The sequence below is a fragment of the Babylonia areolata genome, chromosome 21, assembly GCF_041734735.1.
Source record: "Babylonia areolata isolate BAREFJ2019XMU chromosome 21, ASM4173473v1, whole genome shotgun sequence".
NCBI classification, from domain to species: Eukaryota; Metazoa; Mollusca; class Gastropoda; order Neogastropoda; family Buccinidae; genus Babylonia; species Babylonia areolata.
Window position 1 is genome coordinate 38,193,512 of NC_134896.1, and position 25,284 is coordinate 38,218,795.

At 47.3% G+C, this 25,284-nt stretch overlaps 1 protein-coding gene across 2 annotated transcripts in view; it reads right to left on the bottom strand.

The window, feature by feature from the left end:
- Positions 1–1,037: 1,037 nt before the first annotated feature.
- LOC143296731 (uncharacterized) overlaps positions 1,038–25,284 on the bottom strand; it is a 154,819-nt gene continuing 130,572 nt past the window's right edge. The window contains exons 9-19 of one of the 2 annotated variants that reach the window (XR_013057160.1): positions 20,582–22,304; positions 18,712–18,815; positions 17,680–17,844; positions 15,812–15,961; positions 14,830–14,935; positions 13,942–14,132; positions 12,870–13,024; positions 11,875–12,052; positions 10,268–10,548; positions 2,963–7,483; positions 1,038–2,918 (exon numbers count right to left, since the gene is read on the bottom strand). Coding sequence is in view for 1 of the 2 variants with exons in the window: in XM_076608788.1 (XP_076464903.1) it covers positions 7,240–7,483; positions 10,268–10,548; positions 11,875–12,052; positions 12,870–13,024; positions 13,942–14,132; positions 14,830–14,935; positions 15,812–15,961; positions 17,680–17,844; positions 18,712–18,815; positions 20,582–22,304 (3,297 nt within the window). In the remaining variant the exon portion in view is untranslated. Of the gene's footprint in view, positions 7,484–10,267; positions 10,549–11,874; positions 12,053–12,869; positions 13,025–13,941; positions 14,133–14,829; positions 14,936–15,811; positions 15,962–17,679; positions 17,845–18,711; positions 18,816–20,581; positions 22,305–25,284 lie in introns of both variants that reach the window. The other variant, XM_076608788.1, reaches the window with a different exon arrangement.

Consider the following 25,284-nt stretch of genomic DNA (forward strand, 5'->3'; position numbering starts at 1 on the left):
CGTACCCTTTTCTCAGTGTGGATGTTTCCATTGCTCAATGTTGACGTACCCTTTTGTCAGTGTGGATGTATCGATATCGATTTCTCAGTGTTGATTATCCATATCCATTTGGAATGTGGATGTATCCAATCCATTTCTCAGTGTAGATGTGTCAATTTCTCAGTCTACAGATGGTGTTTTTCTGTGTGGAAATTCAAATTTTCATTCTATTAATTTCTATTCTATATGAAGTTTTCATTTTTTCATTGTCAGAGATTTGCATTTCTAAGTGTCAAATATGCATTTCTCATTGTTAAGTGTGCACCTCATTGTGAAGATTTCAAATTATGTGGAAATTTGTTTCTTGGTGAGGTATTTCTGAATAAGGAGATACGTGGTTTTTAATGTGTTGGTCTGTGTTCCTAAATATGGAAATATGTAACTCCTCGGAATGGAAGTATGTGGGAAGTTTTCTCTGTATCTCAGAATGGAAGGCTGTACTGTGGTCAGTTGACTGCTGTCGTGTGTCCATGTGGAGGTGACTACTTTGTATTTTAGTGAAGGTCTGTGATTTTGTACAGGTGTCAGGTTGAGTGTTCATTATACAGTTGGTGACCAGTGTGTTAGTAAGGACTGTGTACATTTGGAATGACAGACTGTGACGACTGTGTGATGATTTACTGTGATAAAGAGGTCAGTTTATGATAACAGTCTGTGATCAATGTTGGTGCCTGTAATGACGTTTCCTTCCATGGAGAATGATTCAGTGACTGCAAGTCATATCTGTGATGATAAAATTGCGTTGGTGTGTTACTGTTAGCAAATAAACACGTGAATGTTTTGGGGAGCTTAAAACTGTGTGTGTATGTGTATGTGCGTGCGTGCGTGCGTGTGTGTGCATGTGCATGCGTGCGTGCACATGCATGCATGTTTCCTGCTTGAAGGGTATTTTTCCCTGTTAAATTTCATAATGCCATCCTTCCATTCTCAATGAAACTTGCTCACTTTCACGCATATGTGAATCATTCATCTCATTCATTCAACACTTCACAGGATCATTTTGAAATTTCTTGCCCTTTTTATTGTTTTTATCATCTTTGTGTTTTGCATACTGAATAGGACGATATCAAAAAGATGACAAAACATGGAGATGGCATATAGAAAAAGGCATAGAAAGATGTGGCAGGGAAAAAGACATGGAAAAGAGAAGATACCAAAGACTATTGACACAGACACGCTGTGAGAAGTCACTAAGCCCAGAACCAGGTGAACTGGATGGCTCTAGCTCTCTGTGTAAATTTGTAAATATTCTCTTAACAAACTTTTTATAAAAACATTCTGGTTAATTATCTTGATCAACAGACCAAAACAGCCGTAACAACCCATCAAAACATAATCAAACCATGCAGTAAATGGAAAAAAAAGTCCCCCCCCCCCTCTCTGTTAGCTTTCCACCCTCACCAAAAAAAACCCCACCCCCAAAACAAAAATAACAACAAACTTTCTGATGCCAATTAAAAAAAAAAAAATCATTTAGAAATAAAACCAGATTTGTTCTTCATGATGTATTGACACTGGTACAGACCTCTATTAACTGACAACTGTACTGATGGACACAGAATGAGAGAGGGAGAGAGAGAGAGAGAGAGAGAGAGAGAGAGAGGGAGAGAGAGAAAGAGAGAGAAGCCCTTGAGTAGCATGCCATCTATAAAACCAGTCCACCTGAAGGTTAATTATGCACCACTACCTGTCTTCTGTTAAAACATGATATGCACACAAGACATGAAAGGTACTGAAAAAAAGAAGAAAAAAAAGAAAAAAAAAAAAAAAAAGAGAAAAAAGATATGCCATTTCTGGAAAGGTATTTACATACATTAGTATTCTGCTTTCCTTAAAACTCCTCAACTGACTTAACACTAACAACCTGGACACCAGTCAAGTAGGATACTAGTCAGTCCCTCCCTATGTGCTGGCTGACCTATGACAACAGGAAAACATCTGTTGCTCAGTTTGTTAATAGCTGCAAGTTAAGGCCACTCTGGCATTGCTCTATAGGAAACAAAATACAAATACATAACCATTGATCTGTTTTTATTTAGATGCTGCAGCTGTTCAATTCATTGCTATTTTATTTGTGCAATGCTTCAACAAAGGAAAAAAACGTGTGATGGTTAAAGGCAGAGCAAGAGATTAATAATTTAGTTACTTTAAAATCTTGGGAAAAGGTACATGACAATTCAGTAACTGGAAATCTAAGTTATACAGATAATATCAAGATCCCCCAATCAATTTTTGTGGACAATGAAGAATGTAGAATGTACAAAAAAAATCACAACACGAACTATTGGAACAATATGACTCCAGTATAAATAGACACGGTATGTGCAGAACCAATGGCCCCGTGACAACAATCATTCTACAGACAGTGTGGAGACAGGAAGATGCCTGTTCAAAACAGTACAACAGAGTAGGCACACCAAAGTGAGGACCACCACACTATAGTGAGGACCACCACATCACAGTGAGGACCACATCAGAGTGAGGACCACCACAGCAGAGTGAGGACCACCACATCATAGTGAGGACCACCACATCACAGTGAGGACCACATCAGAGTGAGGACCACCACAGCAGAGTGAGGACCACCACATCACAGTGAGGACCACATCAGAGTGAGGACCACCACAGCAGAGTGAGGACCACCATGCTACAGTGAGGACCACCACAGCAGAGTGAGGACCACCACAGCAGAGTGAGGACCACCACACTACAGTGAGGACCACCACAGCAGAGTGAGGACCACCACAGCAGAGTGAGGACCACCACAGCAGAGTGAGGACCACCACACTACAGCGAGGACAATCACCAGAGTGAGGACCACCACAGCAGAGTGAGGACCACCACACTACAGCGAGGACAATCACCAGAGTGAGGACCACCTCACTTTGGGAGGACCACCACAGCAGAGTGAGGACCACCACACCACAGCAGAGTGAGGACCACCACAGCAGAGTGAGGACCACCACACAACAGCAGAGTGAGGACCACCACAGCAGAGTGAGGACCACCACACAACAGCAGAGTGAGGACCACCACACCACAGCAGAGTGAGGACCACCACAGCAGAGTGAGGACCACCACACCACAGCAGAGTGAGGACCACCACACCACAGCAGAGTGAGGACCACCACACCACAGCAGAGTGAGGACCACCACACCACAGCAGAGTGAGGACCACCACAGCAGAGTGAGGACCACTGCGCCCTGTCTCTGCACCTTCTGTCTCCATCATGAAGGGACAAGGATGACGAACACACACAGTCACTGACAAAGCCTACCACAATAAACACAAGGGGTAGACACAGTGACAGGTATAAAAATCTATATAGGATGACGCGAAGGCAGATCAATAGGTGAGATCAAACTGAAGAGTGATCTTCATGTCTGTTGTGAAGGCCAGTTTTTCTTTTTTTCCTGTGCCAATCTCACCCCTGGGCCAAGTGGGTTAATCAAAGTGGGAGAGTGTGGGTGTAGACCACACAGAAGCAACACCTGAGAGAAAAAGCTTTGCGTAGAGGCCCTCCCAAGCTTAAGGTGGCAGCGGCAGGAGTCAACGACTACCGTGTATACAACTGGAGGATTAACTATGCTGCCTATCAAAGTGAAGCTGATGCCAACTGCACAACAACAGGTTACTGCCACATCAAGTGGTCGTGCTCTTCCCAAACTAACGCATAGTCATCTGAACAGTCTCTGCCAGACTTCAATGTCATTTTCTCTTTTTCTTTCCTTTTGTTTCATTTTTAACACAGAAACGTGATCCATTATTTCTTGTTTTATTTCATCTTTTTGCCTTGAAAGGTTATGGGATCTGAAGGGTGCTGACACTGTCTCAATGGGAAGTTATGCGTTAGTTTGGGAACATGATGAAAGATAAGAGCCTAAGGTATGAAAACCACACCATATTACGCTTCATACAAATGTACAAGATTTGTTCCATGCTGAGGACAGGTTTTGTTTTTTTTTTCTTTCAAGTTTTTCTTTTAAAATAAATTAGTTTAAAATTTACACATTTCTTTTTCATTTCACTTCGATTCAGATATCAAGAACTATGTGAAGTGAAGTCTTTAAAAATGTAAGTAAAAGGCAGAGTGCGGTGTGCCATGTGTCTGATGTGTGGACCTGTTTGTTCCTCACAGGAACAGACCAACAGAGCATGCACCACCACTACGTCTGTTGGCCACACTGAAAACTGCACCACAAACAATGCTCAGCTGCTTGACTGATGGCAACACATTACCTTCAAAATGGTTCATTATTTTTTTGGTGTTTTTTTGGCAATCACTCAAAATGGGTTTCTTCTATTCTTGTGTTATGTACTGGTGGTAAAATCCTCAGCACTCACATTGGGTATTGGAAGAGCCGAGCAGTTTCAGGAAAAAACCACCACCAGCACACCTGTCCTGAATGACTGGAAAAGCTGAGCAGTGTCAGGAAAATAAACCACACCATCGGCACACCTGTCCTGAATCTTTCAGCCTGCTGGGTTCTGTCAGCTCTGTGCTGTGCCAAGAGGTCATCTCCATCACCACACACTACACACTGATGTGAACCACGTCACTGGTGTCTGGAAACTTGTCTCCCCCTGGCCTGTCCTGGGCACAGACAAGTCTTTGACAGACAGACGGACAGGTAAATAGAGACAGGAGTACATCTCCCTGTCCTACTGCCTGCTGCAGGACCAGACAGGTAAATGACAGTGGTATGAAGGTCATCTCCTTGGTCAGTGGCCGGTGTGGGTGGTGGTGGTCACATGCATGACGCTGACTGCTGTCTGTGACCAGCGCCTGCCCTGGTACCCACCCCCACATCACCACATCAGAGAGCACCACGGCCTGTGACAGCCACCATGGCAGGCTGACTTTCTCTCAGCACCCACAGGCTGGGAACAAACATACACCCTGCAAAGCAAAGTCTGGCTGATCATGCCGGCGATCCAATGGCCAGTCCTTCCAACCAGAACCAGCACAGGGCATCACCAAACCAAAAGAATCTGTCTTTTCTGGGAAGTGGGAAAGGAGTGTCGACACTTCCACTTTCCCCTCGTCACCTCTCACCATTGCTGGACATGACGACTCAACACTATCTTCAAACTCCTCATCAGTAAACACCACTGAGGTGTCCATCACACCTCCATGGCCAGAACAAGCTGGCTGCATACAGTTTAGAGTAAACAGGGTTCTGAGGTCTGGAACATCTTCAGACCCCCATTGCCAGAACGTGCTGGCTAAATACAAATTTGAGTAGACAGGACTGAAGGTCTCCATGAGACCTCTTTGCCAGAACAAGCTGGCTGGATTCATGACAAAGCAAATAAGAGTCTGAGGTATTTTACACCTACAGACCCCCACTGCCAGAACAAATCTGACTTGAATCAAAGTTATGAGAATGAGTGATAGAGCAGGAGGTATACTGTGAACCTCAACTGCTCTTGGATGGAGTGTATATACAGACATCTACTGCCAGAACAAATCTGGCTTGTGTCAAAATGTATGAGAATGAATGACAGAGCAGGAGGTATTCCAAGAACCTCAACTGCTCTGGGATGGAGTGTATATATACACTGCATGGCACAGCACCTGGAGACTGCACTTTGTTCCTTGTCCCCTGGGGGGGGGGGTTGCAGTCAGCACACAGCTGCACTGGCTTGACTTGAAGACCTGGTCCAAGCACAAGGTCAACACTACACAGCGGTGCACACACTGCTGTCCAGCACACGTCCCTGGCAGTCTGCCTGGTGGTGGTGCTGTGAAGCAGCAGGTGTCCAGGTGCCAGCCATGACTTCAGCAACACACTTTACATCCCATCATCAGTCGTGAGGCAAGGTCAGCCCATGACCCCGACCTGACTTCTGTCAGACCCACCCCTCCCAGCTGGGGTTTCTGTACACCCAGGTACACAACTCGTCTGGAACTGCAGATGTCCACTGCTGTTCAGCCAGCTGTGACAGGTACCCCTGTTTCCTGACAGCTGTTCTGTTCTCGCTCACGACTGGACTCATTGTATGACACTGATGAATTGCCCTCTTCTTTGGTCTATGTACATCATCATTATGTCTCACCCATGTTACATGCTACAGTTATCAGGGCATGTACATTATGTTACACACATCAGGGCTACATGCTATACCTCTCTTGAGCATGTACACCATTGTGTCACACCCATCAGTACTGCATGCTACACCTCTCAGGGCATGTACACCATTGTGTCACACCCATCAGTGTACAGCTCTCTGGGCATGTATCTCATTATGCCACACCCATCAGGGCTACATCTACCAAGGCATGTTCAGCATTCAGCCAGTGCTTTCCTCACCCCATGAAGATGACAGACACAGGCTGGCCAGCCTTCCACTGCCCAGGACACAGCAGGCGCCAGAAGCATGGATTGATACAATTTACCTGTACAAGGCGCCTTCCCTCCTCCCCTCCCCCCCCACCCCTCAGTGAATGGCCACCTTTGTGTTGGGCCATCCTCACAGTGCCCCATATCTCAGCATTCCCATCACAACCTTCCCCCCCTCATTTCACTTCAGCAGACCCACAACCTGAGGGCTGTTCAACTGTACGTCTCCGCTACACCCTGTCACTGGCCTCTTGCCAGTCTTGCGCCGTCAGACCACGCCTATCTCTATCACACACTTCCCCTCTCCTCCTCCTTGTCGTCAGCACCATCACATCATCATCACAGCCATGACCCTCTACCTCCAGGCTCAGTACAGGCACTGGCCATCACTTCACACTGTACAGCACACACCCTGATCTCTCCGCGCTCGCAGGGCCTGCAATATTGCGTTCTGTACAGACACCCTCCTCTGTCGAGGGGTGCAATGTTGCACTCTGTACAGACACCCTGATCACATTCTGTCAGGGCGTGCAATCACTGCACTCTGTATACTGAGACACCCTTACCTGTCAGGGGGCGTGCAATTATTGCATTCTGTACACAGGCACCCTGACATGTTGGTGCTTGCATGGGGGTGTGCGATGCTGCATTCTGTACAAGGACACCCCCTATCTGACAGGGCGTGCAATTATTGCAATTCTGTACATCATACATCCCCGTCCGTCATCGCCTTCAGGGGAATGCACTCTATACATCAAGACACCTGCCAGCGGCTTTTTGCAGGGCGCGGTGTGATCAGCACACACTGTACATTAAGATACACAGACCCACAGTCTGTCCCCACAACCACCCCCTTCACAGTCCGCTGGGTCCGTTGTCGTGCCTCAGCTCCGGGGTGCAGGTGAGAGAGAAGCTGGTCAGGTGTGACAGGAGGTCAGGGTCAAGGACGTACACCAGGCCTGCCACCATGATGAGCGCCACCACCTGCACCGGCACCGACCGCAGCCACCACCACTCCCGCCCCTGCTGTGCTGGGAGGTAACTCCTCCTGCCCTCCTCCATGGCCGATGCCATGCCGCCATGTTCTGTCAGCGGTAGTCTGAAAACATGCAGTGACATCACCGCCAGTCAGTCAGTGGAGAGGCTGCAGTGTCTGTCCATGCCAACACTCACTTTCATGCCAGTGCTCGCCCACTTTCATGCAAACACTCACTTTCACGTCAACGCTGACTTTCATGCCAACACTCACTTTCATGCCAACGCTCACTTTCATGCCAACGCTCACTTTCACGTCAACGCTCACTTTCATGCCAACACTCACTTTCATGCCAGTGCTCGCCCACTTTCATGCAAACACTCACTTTCACGTCAACGCTGACTTTCATACCAACACTCACTTTCACGTCAACGCTGACTTTCATGCCAACACTCACTTTCATGCCAACGCTCACTTTCACGTCAACGCTCACTTTCATGCCAACACTCATTATCATGTCAACGCTCACTTTCATGTCAGCAGATAGCTCTTTCATGCGAACACTCACTTTCATGCGAACACTCACTTTCATGTCAATGCTCACTTGCACGTCAACATTCACTTTCACACCAACACTCACGCCAACACTCACTTTCATGCCAACACTTTCTTTCATTCTTCTTCACTTATAATAATAATAATAATAATAATAACAATAAACATGTCTTCACTGCCCAGTTTATAACCGGAAAACCTGTTTTTCGTTACCACTGCTGAAATTCTAACAGAAAACAAAAACTGAACCAACACACTCACAAAAGAGAGTTCACAACCCACAAAAAAGAAATTCAGCACAAAACATCAATTTCTTTCTCACACATAGAAAAAAGGATGGTCAGTACCGACATTACTCACATTTTGTATTTGTATTTCTTTTTATCACAACAGATTTCTCTATGTGAAATTCGGGCTGCTCTCCCCTGGGAGAGCGCGTTGCTACACTACAGCGCCACCCATTTTTTGGGTATTTTTCCTGCGTGCAGTTTTATTTGTTTTTCCTATTGAAGTGGATTTTTCTACACAATTTTGCCAGGAACAACACTTTTGTTGCTGTGGGTTCTTTTACATGCGCTAAGTGCATGCTGCACATGGGACCTCGGTTTATCGTCTCATCCGAATGACTAGCGTCCAGACCACCACTCTAGGTCTAGTGGAGGGGGAGAAAATATCGGCGGCTGAGCCGTGATTCGAACCAGCGCGCTCTGATTCTCTCGCTTCCTAGACAGACGCGTTACCTCTAGGCCATCACTCCACACTCTGCTAAGCAACCTTTCTCTACAGTCCCCCCAACATCCCCTCTCTGCTGTTCTCTCCCCCCTCCCCCTTGCCTTCCTTCCACTCTCTCCCTTGCCTTGCTCTCCACACCCCAGTGTCTTTCTCTCCACACCCCCAGTGTCTTTCTCTCCACACCCCAGTGTCTTTCTCTCCACACCCCCAGTGTCTTTCTCTCCACACCCCAGTGTCTTTCTCTCCACACCCCAGTGTCTTTCTCTTCACACCCCCAGTGTCTTTCTGTCCACACCCCCAGTGTCTTTCTCTCCACACCCCCAGTGTCTTTGTCTTTCTCTCCACACCCCCATGTCTTTCTCTCCACACCCCAGTGTTTCTCTCCACACCCCCAGTGTCTTTCTCTCCACACCCCAGTGTCTTTCTCTTCACACCCCAGTGTTTCTCTCCACACCCAGTGTCTTTCTCTCCACACCCCAGTGTCTTTCTCTCCACACCCCCATGTCTTTCTCTCCACACCCCAGTGTTTCTCTCCACACCCCAGTGTCTTTCTCTCCACACCCCAGTGTTTCTCTCCACACCCCCAGTGTCTTTCTCTCCACACCCCCAGTGTCTTTGTCTTTCTCTCCACACCCCCATGTCTTTCTCTCCACACCCCAGTGTTTCTCTCCACACCCCAGTGTTTCTCTCCACACCCCAGTGTCTTTCTCTCCACACCCCAGTGTTTCTCTCCACACCCCCAGTGTCTGTCTCTCCACACCCCAGTGTTTCTCTCCACACCCCAGTGTTTCTCTCCACACCCCCAGTGTCTGTCTCTCCACACCCCAGTGTCTTTCTCTCCACACCCAGTGTCTGTCTCTCCACACCCAGTGTCTGTCTCTCCACACCCAGTGTCTGTCTCTCCACACCCCCATGTCTTTCTCTCCACACCCCCATGTCTTTCTCTCCACACCCCAGTGTCTTTCTCTCCACACCCCCATGTCTTTCCACACCCCCATGTCTTTCTCTCCACACCCAGTGTCTGTCTCTCCACACCCCCATGTCTTTCTCTCCACACCCAGTGTCTGTCTCTCCACACCCATGTCTGTCTCTCCACACCCAGTGTCTGTCTCTCCACACCCCCATGTCTGTCTTTCCACACCCCCATGTCTTTCTCTCCACACCCCAGTGTCTTTCTCTCCACACCCCAAATTCTTTCTACACCATGTCTTTCTCTCCACACCTCCACGTCTTTCTCTCCCTCAATGTCTTTCCACACCCCCATGTCTCCCCCCCCCCCCCAATGTTTTTCCACGCCATGTCTTTCCCTCAATGTCCCCCCCCCACCCTGTCTTTCTCTCCATGCCCCCACGTCTTTCTCTCCCTCAATGTCTTTCCACACCTCCACGTCTTTCTCTCCCTCAATGTTTTTCCACGCCCCCATGTCTTTCCCTCAATGTCTTTCCACACCCCCATGTCTTTCTCTCCACACCCCAAACTCTTTCCACACCCCTATGTCTTTCTCTCCCTCAATGTCTTTTCAAACCTCCATGCCTTTCTCTCCACCCCCTCACTTGCCCTTCTATCCATATTGACAGAAATCTCTGCCAGTCAGTCAAACAAGAAAAGAAAAACAGTCACCTGGAGCTGTGGCGACTGGGGGAGTCAAGCAGTGAGGCGGGCGACATGGCCAGCTGTCCCAGGGGGGGCGTGTCCACGTGCATCTCCTCCTCCTCCTCCTCCACGTCACGGTACATCTGTCTACAGCGCTCGGACACCACGTGCAGCTGGTTGCGCAGGTCCGCCAGTGAGGCCAGGAAGGCGCGCTGGGTCTGGTCATCCGACACGCGTGTCAGGCGCTGACGCAGGGCTTGCAACACGCACAGCTTGGACTCGTACACGGACAGGTTGCTCTGCAGTGTCTGTTGAGGGGGAAGGGGGGGGATTGACATCGATGTGTTACTTTTCACCTTTATTCAATGCCAAACTTTAACATTTGCCACTTTGCAAATCTTCTCTGCAGCGTCTGTCGGGGGAAGGGATTGACGCTTGTCTGTTTCCGTCTGACATTGCTGCATTACTTTTCACCGTTGTGTGTGTGTGTGTGTGTGTGTGTGTGTGCGTGTGTGTGTATAACTTTAACATTTGCCACAAAGCTTTGATTGGTCTCTGCACAAGATTCAGCGGTATATAAACATCATCATTATTATTTTACGAAATTTCCTTCAGTCTGACTTCGCTGCATTAATTTCACATTTCTTTAACACAAAACTTAAACATTTGCCATTTCCCAAATCTTTTTTCAGTCTGACTTCACTGTGTTATTTTACTTTCACCTTTATTTAATATAAAACTTTAACATTTGCCACTTTCCAAATCTTCCTTCAGTCTGACTTTGCTGTGTACCTTCATCATTTTATATAAAACTTTGCTTGCCACTTTCTAACTCTTCCTTCAGTCTGATTTCAGTGCATAATCTGAAGAATCTTGTGCCTGTCTGTACGCTGTGTGAACTGTGTCAACCATGGTTCATGAAAACAATCACAGTGTTATGTAACCACACTGACAGCTCATAAGTCTGCAAGTTTAGGGCCACAAGACCCGTGGCTGAGGTTCTGTGGGCTGATAATACAAAGCCCCACAGGGTGGACATTTCATCATCATCATATTCATCAGTCCTGCTCACTGCTCTCATACCTCCACATGTTTTTAAACCCCTCCCCCAACCCCTCCAGAGAAGCGTTACATCCCAAGACAGGGATTCCACGTCTCTGCATCACTTCAGACTTCTCTTTCTCCGAACCACTCATCTTAGTGTCTGTATTGTCATTTCCAATACCTCAATACACTCCATGACAGCCTTACTTCGTCAAGACATACTCCAACTGCCTGTGAATAGAACAGACTACACTAGACAAGACTACAATGTTTTTATTACCAAGTGTACTAGGTCATAAGAAATATGAGGGGGAACAGTACAAGAAAATGACAAACATAAATTGGAAATCATATACAAACAGAAATGCAGGATTATAGACATATCCATACACATTAAGTGCTGGCGCATGTGCATGCTCACTCACATGCACCCCACCTCCACCCCCCACACACATTCACCATATCAGCGCATGTGCTCATTTGAATATTTGCCACACACTGCACACTGCGTACAGACAGGGCTGACCCTTCTCCCCACAACACAAGACAGGCCCCCGCACGAGGAGCAGACAGTGAGGAGAGAGACGAACCTCCAGTTCTCTGAGCACCTCCCTCCTGGTGACGCGACGTCCGGCCTCCCGCTGGGCCAAGAGGGCATACAGCCGTTCCCGGTCAGCGGCCATCAGTGTGTCCAGCTCCTGCTGACCCTCCAGGTACTCACACCACACCGTGAAGTTGGTCTGCAGGGACTGCAGCTGACCACTCACCCTGCACACACGCCACACACTTCCCGTCTCATTGCTTTTTTTGGGTTTTTTTTCAAACAACTGCAAAAACAAAACAAAAAACAAAAAAAAACCAAAACAACTGACACCCAGCCCACCATCAATTACAAGTAACATTACTGGGCACTTTAACGGTTGCACTTCCAAACTGTTGCATTTCCTTGTCTTATGAGTATTGTATAGATCATGTCCACGCATAAGAACATGCAATTCACATGAGGAAAATTTCAAGAGGTATATGATGCCTGCAACAACACAATACACTGTTTATCTGTGCGTGTGTGTGTGTTGTTTATTTGTTTCTTTCTTGTCTGTGGTGCTGACAAAAGCAGCACATTGTGGAAAAGGTGTCACTTCCATCCCTGAACAGGCCTGTCAAGCCACAACCAACACTGCACCAGAAACAATCACCCAGAGCACAACTCCATAGTCTCCCAAGACAAAAAAAAAAAGAAAAAAAAAAAAAAAAAAGAGTCAAGTAATATTTTTCATTCTTAGTGTAGGGATCATGGATCAAAGCAGCAGTAAATGACAGGCTGGAGCTGAGCTGGTCGGGGTTTATCCCCGGGGAGCGCTTCGCTAGCTGGAGTGTTAGCCGAGATACTGTGAAATAAGGTCCCTTTCTGCTTTTTAATATCCAGAATTGGTGCTTTTTTTTTTCCCCCTGCAAATCCCCTTAACACTGACAGAATAATCAAACTTTAATTGTGGTCTCTTGTTGAGATAATGAAGTAATACGTAATCTGTAATGGAAGGAAGGAAGGACAGAGGGATGTCTACCTGGAGGGGTGGTCGCTCACCTGTGCTGGCAGTCCTGGGTGGCTGAGTCCAGGGACTGCAGCTCCTCCTGGTACCTGCTGACTTTGACAGACGGGTGGTGCTGCACAAAGCTCTCTATCACCTGCCTGTGCTCCCCTATCACCTGCCTCTGCTTCTCCAGCTCCTCCTCTTTCACCTGCACACACAGTCCATGGTCACCTGTCTGGTCAACTCAACACATTCCCTGTGCTATCTTTTACGCACATCCATTCCCTGGACGCTGTCACGTACATACATCCATTCCCTGCCCAGTTGATGGGGTTGGATGCTTTCATAACAAGAAAGTATTTTACCTATGCATGAAGAAATGTTTCCTTGGTTCACACACGTGCACATGTGTACACAAAGATGTCCAGACATGTACACATTCACACACAAATACAAACACACACACAGATGTCTAGAGATGGACACATTCACACACAAATACACACACACACACACACAGATGTCCAGACATGTACACATTCACACACAAACACACACACACACACAGATGTCCAGACATGTACACATTCACACACAAATACACACACACAGATGTCTAGAGATGAACACATTCACACACAAACACACACACACACAGATGTCTAGAGATGAACACATTCACACACAAATACACACACACACACACAGATGTCCAGACATGTACAAATTCACACAAATACATATACACACACACACAGATGTCCAGACATGTAAACATTCCTACGCTAACACACACAAATGTCCACGCATGTACACATTCACACACAAACAATTGTCTGCACACACACACACGCACACACATGCACACAATCACAAACAAACATGCACAGATGTCCACACTCACACACATGTACACATTCACAAATATTCAAACACACACACACACACACATTCACAAACAAACATGCACAGATGTCCACACTCACACACATTCACAAACAAACACAGATGTCCACACACACACACACACATACACATTCACACCCACATACACAGATGTCCACGCACACATACAAATTCACACACACACATGCCCACACATGTGCACACTGGCCACACACTGACCCTGAGAGAGCTGATGGCGGAGTGGAGCTCTTCCTTGGAGGTGAAGACATCGCAGGCTGCCAGACACTGGCCGACAGACGACAGCAAGGTCTTCATGGTGGTCAGCGCCTCCCCCACCACCCCCAGCTGCTGTGACTGCTGCAGGCGGTCACTGGCCACGCCGTGCAGCTTCTCCCACTGGCACAGCAGTGCTGTAGGCAGTCATCACATTGTGCTTCGTCATCATACTATCTACCGTTATCGTCATCATCACACCATCGGTCATCATACCGTCTATCACCATCACTGTCATCACACCATCTGTCATCACTGTCAACATCATGCCACTTGTTATCATCACATGACCTGTCAATGTTGTCATCATCAGAGCATCTGCCATCATTGTTATCGTCATCACACCATCTGTCATCATTGTCATGATCATACCATCGTCGTCATCACACCATCGTTTTCGTTGTCATCTCCTCATCACACCATCTGTCACCACCACATCATCTGTCATCATCCTTGTCCTCCTCCTCATCACACCATCTGTCATCATCACATCATCTGTCATTGTCATAATCACACCACCTGTCATCACATATTCTGCCATCATCGTCATCACCACACTATCACCATCACTGTCATCACATCATCCGTCATCATCACACCATCTGTCTTGATCATACCATCTATCATCATTGTTGTCATCATCAAACCAATATCATCATCACACTGTCATCATCATCATCACACCATCCGTCATTCCACACTCTGCCATCATCGTCATCATCACACTATCACCATCACTGTCATCGCACCATCTGTTAACATTGTCACCATTGTCATCATCACAGTCCCACCATCCACCATCATCACAGACTGTGTGGTGTCAGGGGCACTCACCCTGCACTCTCTGCACGTCCCCCATGCCGATGTCCTCCTGGGTCAGGTGCTGACACACGTTCTTCACGCACTCCATGTTCGTCTCACACGTCGCCAACATCTCCACCTGTCCACACACACACTGCATCTTCACTTCACTATTCACTTCATCACCATCACTGTATGCACCTTCACTTTCACTTTTCACATCATCTCATCACTATATGCATCTTCGCTTTTGCTTTTCACATCATCCCATCACAATACACAATCACCTTCACTATACCTCACCTGTACTGCACGTATTATCTCTTTCTTTCAGTATACTTCATTTTCATTATGCCTATCACCTAACTGTTCACATAAACTCATCACTGTCATTACACTTCACTTTCACTATAAATATCACCTCACAATTCACCTTCACTATACCTATGATCTCATCACTATCATCATAGTTTCACTGCACCTCTCACCTCATTATTTACCTTCAACTCATTGCAATCATCGCTACTATCTATCAAACACATACATCACCACTGTCTTACCTAAGGCTATGCTGACAATATGAACACTGAACTGAACTGAGCTCCAGTATACACGCTGACATCATTCAAATGTGGACACATTAAAACTCCAAATATATACTGATAACAAATTAACGTGTATTTGAAAAGTAGCTTGATACAAATGACCATGACTCCTGTGATCTATTCTATATCTAGACAACATGTCTACAAATGTATTTAACAAAGTAGCTTGGTATATGAACATAAACACATACATGATCTACAAATTTGTGTCCAAATACCTATTTCACAAAGAAGCCAGCTGGAAAAGTATAAAATACACACATAATCTAAACAATATGTCTGCATATATATCTCGCAAAGTAGCAAGGTATATGGACATGAAATACACACATGATCTGTACAAAGTGCCCACATAGATATCTCACAAATTAGGACATGAAACACACAATGATCTGCACAAGTGTACATACATATTTGCTGGGGGAAGCCAGTCCTGACCCCATGGGGTTGCTGCGTTTTTTCTTCAAGGAATGGTCCACCACTTTTAGACAGGTCTCGGAGTCCTCTAGCACTGAGCGGAAGTCCTCCATGTCACTGTCACTGTCATCACCGCTCTGCATCTGACAACAGAAACATCTTCTTCTTCTTCTTCTGCGTTCATGGGCTGCAACTCCTACGTTCACTCGTATGCACATGAGTGGGCTTTTACGTGTATGACCGTTTTTACCCCGCCATATAGGCAGCCATACTCCGCTTTCGGGGGTGTGCATGCTGGGAATGTTCTTGTTTCCATAACCCACCGAACGCCGACATGGATTACAGGATCTTTAACGTGCGTATTTGATCTTCTGCTTGCATATACACACGAAGGGGGTTCAGGCACTAGTAGGTCTGCACATATGTTGACTTGGGAGATCGTAAAAATCTCCACCCTTTACCCACCAGGCGCCGTCACCGTGATTCGAACCCGGGACCCTCAGATTGAAAGTCCAACGCTTTAACCACTCAGCTATTGCACCCGTCGACAGAAACATCAACTGCTGAGGTCATACGCCACTCTGTGGTGGGTAACTTGCGGTTTCTTTCACTGGTCGCGTGACTGATGAAACCTCCACTCTATGCTGCACCACTCAACTGTCGGCTGTTTTTTTTGTTTTTTTAATGTGATAGAGTATGCCTGCTCTCTCTCTCTCTCTCTCTTGCTGTGTCGCAAGCAGTGTGTGTTGTGTGTGTTACCGCAACAGCTAGCGTCATCGCCATATCACTTGCACCGTTTTCTCTTTATCTTCTCATCTTCTTATAACTATTGTAAATAAAACAATAGGAAAACCTTTTTGTGACTGGCCTGCTATATGCCCCAGGCCTGCGTGTGGATATTTTCTATCTTTTAATTCAGTAAATCATCAATAATTCTTTTGTAACGTCCCCTTTAAATAAATATACCACTTGGGACCACGGCTACAAAAGTGGCGTCACCGACAGGATTTTGATTCTTCAAACTATCTTCATGACAGGATAGATCCACAACAGCATAGATCCAAATTCTTTTCTTTTAAGGTTTCAATTCTTTTATAAAAATTATATCCAATCAACAAAGTCAACCCCTTTATCACCCAAGTGTATTTGTTACAACTTGGCGCTTGCGAGCAAGTATGTTTTAATTCTTTAAATATCTCTTATGAAAATTAAAACCCCTTACCACTCACTCTATCACATTAATACCCCCCTCCTCCCCCCTACGTCCTATCCCTCACCCATTCTCCACACCCATTGTACGAGTGTGTATCTGTGTGCTGAAAAGAGTGAATGTGTATGTTTCTAAATCACCTTTCCGTGAATAGAAAATAAACCAACGAGAAGAAGAACAAGAACACTAACAGTCACTATACTGTCACACGTTATCATGTCACATCACTGTCACATTGTAACTACTCACATCACAGTTGATATTAGCAACACCAATCATCCAAAGGGCATCCATCAACCTTAATGCAAGATCAGCTATGTGGGAAACTATTTTATGTATACATTTTTGTTGAAGACTTACTGAAACAGACAAAGCTCAAAACCTAAAACACACACACATCCACAAAAATGAGGAAAGAAAGCAGTATATGCATAACTTCATTTTGTTTGTTACTTTGAAAATGTTCCTGGCTTAATTCCTTCAACTAAAGCTGCGCAGTGAAACGTTCCAACTTTTCCAGACATTGTACCTGTCCATGGAAAAAGTCACGGCTTAATTCCTTCAACTAAAGCTGCGCAGTGAAACGTCCCACCTTTTCCAGACATTGTACCTGTCCATGGAAAAAGTCACTGTCCGTGCTGCCTCACTCACCCCTTTGAGGTGCATCTTGTTGGCCCTCTTGCTGATGGCCTCACTCAGCCGGGACGACTGGCAGTGGAAGGTGAGGTTGAAGTCATCGTCAAACTCCATGTCATCCACTGGCTCCCAGTGCAGCACTTCCTCCGTGGCATCTTCACTGGCTGTCGGGTATATCATCTGCAAGGAAAGCCAGGTGGTACAGACATTACATGTGTGTCAGCGGTGCATCATCTTCAAGGTGAACCATGTGGCACTGACTTACATGTGTGTCAAGTGTATATCATCTGCAAGCAGAGCCATGTGGCACAGACATTACATGTGTGTCAAGTGTATATCATCTGCAAGCAGAGCCATGTGGCACAGACATTACATGTGTGTCAAGTGTATATCATCTGCAAGCAGAGCCATGTGGCACAGACATTACATGTGTGTCAAGTGTATATCATCTGCAAGCAGAGCCATGTGGCACAGACATTACATGTGTGTCAAGTGTATATCATCTGCAAGCAGGGCCATGTGGCACAGACATTACATGTGTGTCAAGTGTATATCATCTGCAAGCAGAGCCATGTGGCACAGACATTACATGTGTGTCAAGTGTATATCATCTGCAAGCAGGGCCATGTGGCACAGACATTACATGTGTGTCACCTCTTTTTCCCCCAACTTTTTGTCAGTGTGTCTTTAATATCTATCAAGGTAATCGATACAGCTGCACACTGTTTTTTTCTTTTCTTTTTTAAACAGACTGCACTGACTTATATTAAGTTTATTACGTTTGATGGATAGACAGTTTTCTTTCAAGTTTAAAGCTAACAATCAATATGAAAAAACATGGCAATAGTGAATGCTGACAAGGTTTTCAACATTTCAGGAACTGAAAATACTGATATCGTTCTATCAAAAATCATGACTGAATCTTTTTCTTTTTTTCTCCGATCGAAACCTTTTTCCAGACTGGATGAAGAAGGAAGAATATACATTGATACATGTGTGTGTGATGCCAAGGAGCAATGCCCCCTCCAAACGGCAGCAGTGTGTTACCTGGTAGTTGTCCCAGGCGTTCTCAGAGAAGGAGCCAGTGCTGTTGTGAGGGTCCTCATCTGCTGATGTGATCACTTCGTCCATGGATGCTGTCACGTAGTCATCTGTATAATACACCCCAGTGACATGTCTTAGCCACATGCACATCTCAGTGCCACACACCCCAGTGAAACGTCTTAGCTACATGGACATCTCAGTGCCACACACCCCAATGACACGTCTTAGCCACACACACATCTCAGTGCCACACACCCCAGTGACATGTCTTAGCCACATGCACATCTCAGTGCCACACACCCCAGTGACATGTCTTAGCCACATGCACATTTCAGTGCCACACACCCCAATGACACGTCTTAGCCACACACACATCTCAGTGCCACACACCGCTGTGACATGTCTTAGCCACACACACATCTCAGTGCCACACACCGCCGTGACATGTCTTAGCCACACACACATCTCAGTGCCACACACCGCCGTGACATGTCTTAGCCACACACACATCTCAGTGCCACACACCCCAGTGACATGTCTTAGCCACACACACATCTCAGTGCCACACACCGCTGTGACATGTCTTAGCCACACACACATCTCAGTGCCACACACCGCTGTGACATGTCTTAGCCACATGCACATCTCAGTGCCACACACCCCAGTGACATGTCTTAGCCACAAACACATTTCAGTGCCACACACCCCAGTGACATGTCTTAGCCACAAACACATTTCAGTGCCACACACCCCAGTGACATGTCTTAGCCACACACACATCTCAGTGCCACACACCGCCGTGACATGTCTTAGCCACAAACACATTTCAGTGCCACACACCCCAATGACATGTCTTAGCCACACACACATCTCAGTGCCACACACCGCTGTGACATGTCTTAGCCACACACACATCTCAGTGCCACACACCGCCGTGACATGTCTTAGCTACATGGACATCTCAGTGCCACACACCCCAGTGACATGTCTTAGCCACAAACACATTTCAGTGCCACACACCGCTGTGACATGTCTTAGCCACAAACACATTTCAGTGCCACACACCCCAGTGACATGTCTTAGCCACATGCACATCTCAGTGCCACACACCCCAGTGACATGTCTTAGCCACACACACATCTCAGTGCCACACACCCCAGTGACATGTCTTAGCCACACACACATCTCAGTGCCACACACCGCCGTGACATGTCTTAGCCACACACACATCTCAGTGCCACACACCCCAATGACATGTCTTAGCCACACACACATCTCAGTGCCACACACCCCAATGACATGTCTTAGCCACACACACATCTCAGTGCCACACACCCCAATGACATGTCTTAGCTACATGCACATCTCAGTGGCACACACCGCCGTGACATGTCTTAGCCACATGCACATCTCGGTGCCAAGTCACACATGATATCTATCAACAGTTTTAGCAGCCAGTGCTGTTATATTTCTGAGTGTATATTGATGTCATCTGTCTTCATGGAAGTCTTTTAGTTCGTTTGATTTTTAAAAGAAGCAGATGATCCAAAACTAGCTCACATTATTTCATAAAAAATGAGCCCATTATTTCCAGATTACACCATCCAGTATTTACAGATTACACAATGGCTCAAAATGTACACATTTCAAGCTCTACACCACACACACACAGAGATCAAAATATTCTTGTGTTCTCCAATCAACCCCAAACATTTAGATTTAACAATTTTCTACTATCATAACTACACCTTCTGTGAACACCTCAATCCTTTCATGGCCAGGATTTTCTGAACAGATAAGAAACATAAGATGCTCCCACATGAACCTAGAGACGCACACTGACCCACAAAAAGTGCACAACACGTGGACCCACCTGTGGTTTCACTCTCTGACTCCAGAAGACTTGACGACACACCCTGGAAGGAGCGGAGCTGCTCCGTGGAGTCGTACATGAAGGTCTTGTCGTCCTCGTCCTCCGTGGAGGCGGCCACCTGCGTGGCTGACGATCTGGACGCCTGGCTGTCTGTGGCGCTGGAGGACGATGAGTACTTCAACTTGCGCTTGGCTGCCCGTGGGGAGCTCTGCTCGCAGGCAGAGAACGCACGCTGGTAACCACGATGACGCTCTGGCCGCAGGAATGTTGAGGCTTGACCACACGATGCAAACTGACAGCAAGAAGAGTCCGTGTCTGTGTGCATGTGCATGCGGTCAATGGCACTTTCGGAGGTAGACAGCGGCTGAAAATCTGTTGTCTTTTTCAGGCCCTGGACGCCGGCGACGCTCCAGGGTCTGTCTTTTTTGGCACCTCGGGGTCCAGTCTGCTTCCTGAGCCGGGCACAGTCCACAGAGTTTGGCACCAACAGCGACACGTCCTCTCTGCTGGCCATGGAGTCCATGGTCGAGTCCAGATTGATGACGCTGTCGAACAGCGTGTCGTCAGCATCATCTGTAGCCGTGGAGAACTCCTCATTGCCGCTCTCCTCGCTGTTCTCACTGCTGGCGTCACAGGAACTCTCCACACTGCTGGTCTCCATCAGCACCGTCTGGGTCTGTTTGGACGGTGACATCTTTCTCTGTGGGGAGCCGGGTCCCGCTGACCGGGGACTGGTCTTCACCAGATCCTCTGCATGATCTATCAGGTACCGGATCTTCTCCTGGCTGTCGGCAGCGCTGTCCGACTCCGACAAGCTGCATGGTGGCAAACCATCTTCCACCAGATGGACTCCCTCCACTTCATCACTGCTTTCCAGATAGGACTTGACAGCGATGTCCTCACAACTGCCCCTAGGGGACAGGTTGATGCCTGCTGATGGAGGACAGACACTGCCCACCTTTGTCACCACCACTGTCCCCTCAACACCGACACCTGCCTCAACTTTCCGGCCTCCATCACCATGACGACTCACGTTCTCCCTGTCGTCGGTGGTGTTGCCATCGTCTGTGGTGGTCTTGTCCGTGGTGGAGTCCAGGTCAACGTGGGTCATGCAGTAGTAGTCTGGCCGCACAGCCCCTGGAGCCGGCAGGGTCATCTTCTCCCCAAGGGGGCTGTCGCTACACACCTCGATGATGCCTGGGAACCGGCATTCCAGGGCGATCTGCTGCTGCATGCTCTCCGTCTCGTCGTTGGACTGGCTCTCGCTGCTGTACCCGATGTCCTTGGATTCCTGCGGCCCTTTCTTCAGCATCCCTCTGCCCAGTGCTGCCCCCTCAACAATCACCGGCCCGTCAGCCTGATCCTCAGGTCCTGGTGCTCCCCGCGGGGAGTCGCCCATTTTGGACTCGCACTCGCTGATGTTGGCACTGTCCCCACTGCTGCGGTCCAGGAAGTTGGTCAGCTTGGGGGAGGCGAGGGGCGGGGGTGTGTGGAGGGTCAGCGAATGGCCGGGACTGGTGGGCCCCGAGCCGGAGCTGTCCCCTACGTGATGCTCTGTGCGGGCCCCGATGAACAGGAGGCTGTCATCACTCAGCTCAATCAGGCTCCCATTGCTGCTGGCCGTGACATTGCCGTTGGACTTGATGTCAAGGTCGCTGCCGCAGGACTCGTCCAGAGTAGGCAGAGTGAAGCCACTGAAGTTGATCCCTGAGCCATAGAGACCCTGAAACACACATACCCAGTATTACAGTAGGTGAATACAACAGCACACATACCCCAGTATTTGCGACACTGGGTAAAGACACTGTGATTCTGGTATACCTGTTCCTTTCACTGGAAAAATAACTGTAGCCTTCTACATCCGTAAACCCAATCATAAGCTTCCTTCTTTTTCTCTTTCAACATCCCACCTTCACCCAATCCTCCAAACCCTCTATGTATGTGTGGTGGGAGATTGCAGGGTGGGGGTGGGGGTGTGTGCATACACGTTTAAATCACCTTGTAGTGAACAGACAAGAAACCAGTGAGAACTCTGAATTAGCACAGGGAGCGAGGGGTTCAGTGAAGTGAAGGGGTATGACCGTGAGTATATGAGAGAGTGGGAGAAAGATATGGATATGGATAATTTCAAATATAAGCCACTACCCCTCAGGAAGGGGTGCAAACATATGAACTTTAAAGTAAAATAAAAAAATCAACAACCAAGCAAGCATTCTGTGGTCATGGTGATGTCATGTCATGAATACATTGTTTTAAAACATCAGAGTTGATCATAGTCTGTGAGAGAGAGAGAGAGGAGCAAGCAAGAGGGTGACGAGACATATATATCTCACATACACATGGCTTATAACACCCCCCCCCCCCCCCAAAAAAAAACACCACCACCTTCCCTCACCAGTCTTCTCATTCCATGTCTGCATGTCAATTTACCCCCCACCCCCACAGCACAGTGTTACCAGGTGAAGGCGGACACAGTGCCTCGGGGTAAATAAACTGTGGCCTGTTTAATGTGCGTTGGGGACATTTTGCTCCAGGGGGGGACATGGCAAGACAAGCCAGTGACAGTCCTCAACTCTTCTGGCGTGTCTGCCCGCCACACAAAAAAAACCCCTCCCCTCCCTCTCTTCACACACACACACACACACACACACACAAAGAGTGACACACAAGCACGGTGACACACACACAAAGAGCGACACACAAGCACGGTGACACACATCCACACACACAACGCTGAAGTGAAGGACTGTTAGCCCGAACCACAAATGGAGTTGCACTGCATCACCACACACACCAGCGGCCCCCTTTCTGAGTGCTTACTCCTCACAGTGTGGATCAACACTGCAGAGAGACACAGGTGATCAACCCTGTTGTGGCTGGCACCCCCCCCCCCCCTCTCTATTTACCTGGGTGCTTTTTCACCTGGACTGTCATGGCAACAGTCCCCACAGATCCTGACAGTGTGTGCAGCTGGTGACATTGTCAATCAACTGATGCCGTCTATGGCATAGCAAACACCACCCTGACCCTTTTACACCCAATCCCCGCCCTCTTACAATTCCCAAGACCTCTTTGCACCCCAACCAGACCCCCTTAACACCTACCCTCACCTCCTTAACACCTACCCTGACCCCTGTAACACCCCCACCCTGACCCCTCAAACCCTCCCCCTGTAATATCCACCCTGACCACTGTAACAACCCCATCTTGACCCCTGTAACACTCAACCTGAACCCTTTTACACTTCCACCCTGACCCCTCAACACCCCAGCCTTGTAACAACCCACCTTGATCCCTGAACCTTCTTATACTTCCACCCTGACCCCCTCACACTCCATCTGACCCCTTCACACCCGACCATGACCCCTGCAACACTCCAGCCTTGTAACACACCCATCTTGACCCCTCTTACATTTCCACCCTGACCACACACTCCCCCCCCCTCCCCCGCCCTTCAGTCTATCTGATGATGGCAAGACTTCCCATCAATTACCCTCACTCTTGTTAACTGCCCCTCATTCCCCATTCCAGCCAATCACAGTCTGCCCCTCCTCCCTTCCATTTCACCCACCCCCTCCCACCCCCTTCCCCACACTGGCAGGCCAGGGTAAACTGGTGGGAGATGGAAGAAGGGGAAGATCAATATCCCCGGTTCTCTTCCTTGTCCTTCTCACAGAACCAGCAATGGTCTGCTCATGGCCTCTATCTCTTGTCTGGCCATTGGGAAGGACAGGTCATCATGATCAGATATAAAGAAACAGATTTTTTTTTTTTTTTTTACAAAATGACATAAGCAGAAAAAAAAAGACAGATGGACTAAGAGAAAAGGGAAAGAAAAGAAGGGCAGAGAGAGACAGGGAGAGAGAGAGAGGGGGGGGGGGGGGGGGGGGGGGGGGCAAAGAGGGAGTGAGAGAGAAAGAGAGAATGAACCTTTCTACAGAGGGGAAAAAAGAGAGTCACACCTCGCTTCTTTCAGACACTGTGCATGAAACTACCATGTATGTGTTTTATATGTTGCATGGCCTTGAAAATGTTTGAGCATGACAATGGTAAGAAGACAGATCACAAGGGGGAAAAAAAGAGAGAAAAAAGACAGAATAAAGAGATGAGAGAAGAAAGAAAAAAAAAAAGAAAAAAAGAAAAGAAAAAAGAAAGAAGACAACAGAAAGGAGAAAAATGATGATGGAAGAAACAGCAAACAAAATGAGAAAAAAGAAAGAAAAAAAAAAAAGGAAAAAAGCGGGAAAGAGCCTTCCAAGGATGCTGAAACTATCCTGCTCAGTTGGAGAAATTTTACGCATCCACTGATTTCTCCTAAAAAATTTAAAAAAAATAGAAAAGAAAAAAAAAGAGACACAAGAGGTAGTAACTAAACTACCGATGCAGGTCCTCAAATGGAACCAATTCCTTGTCTTGCCTTTCTCCCACTTTCCACAAGGTCCACACAAACCACCACAACAGGCATGATGCAGACATGGTGATCATTACCAACTATCCATCCCCAAACCACAGTTGTCGCCACCCTTGGTGTCACTGTGGGTACTCTCAGTCCCTTTCTCCTTCAACAATCATGTCCAGAAGAAGAACAAGGCTAGGGGAATGATCTCTTTACTTGAAATCTGAAGTTTCAACTTACTAGCCGAAAGACCACAAAAATATACAAGTAAGTTAAAACTTTTGATTCTAAGTAGAAAAATTTACTA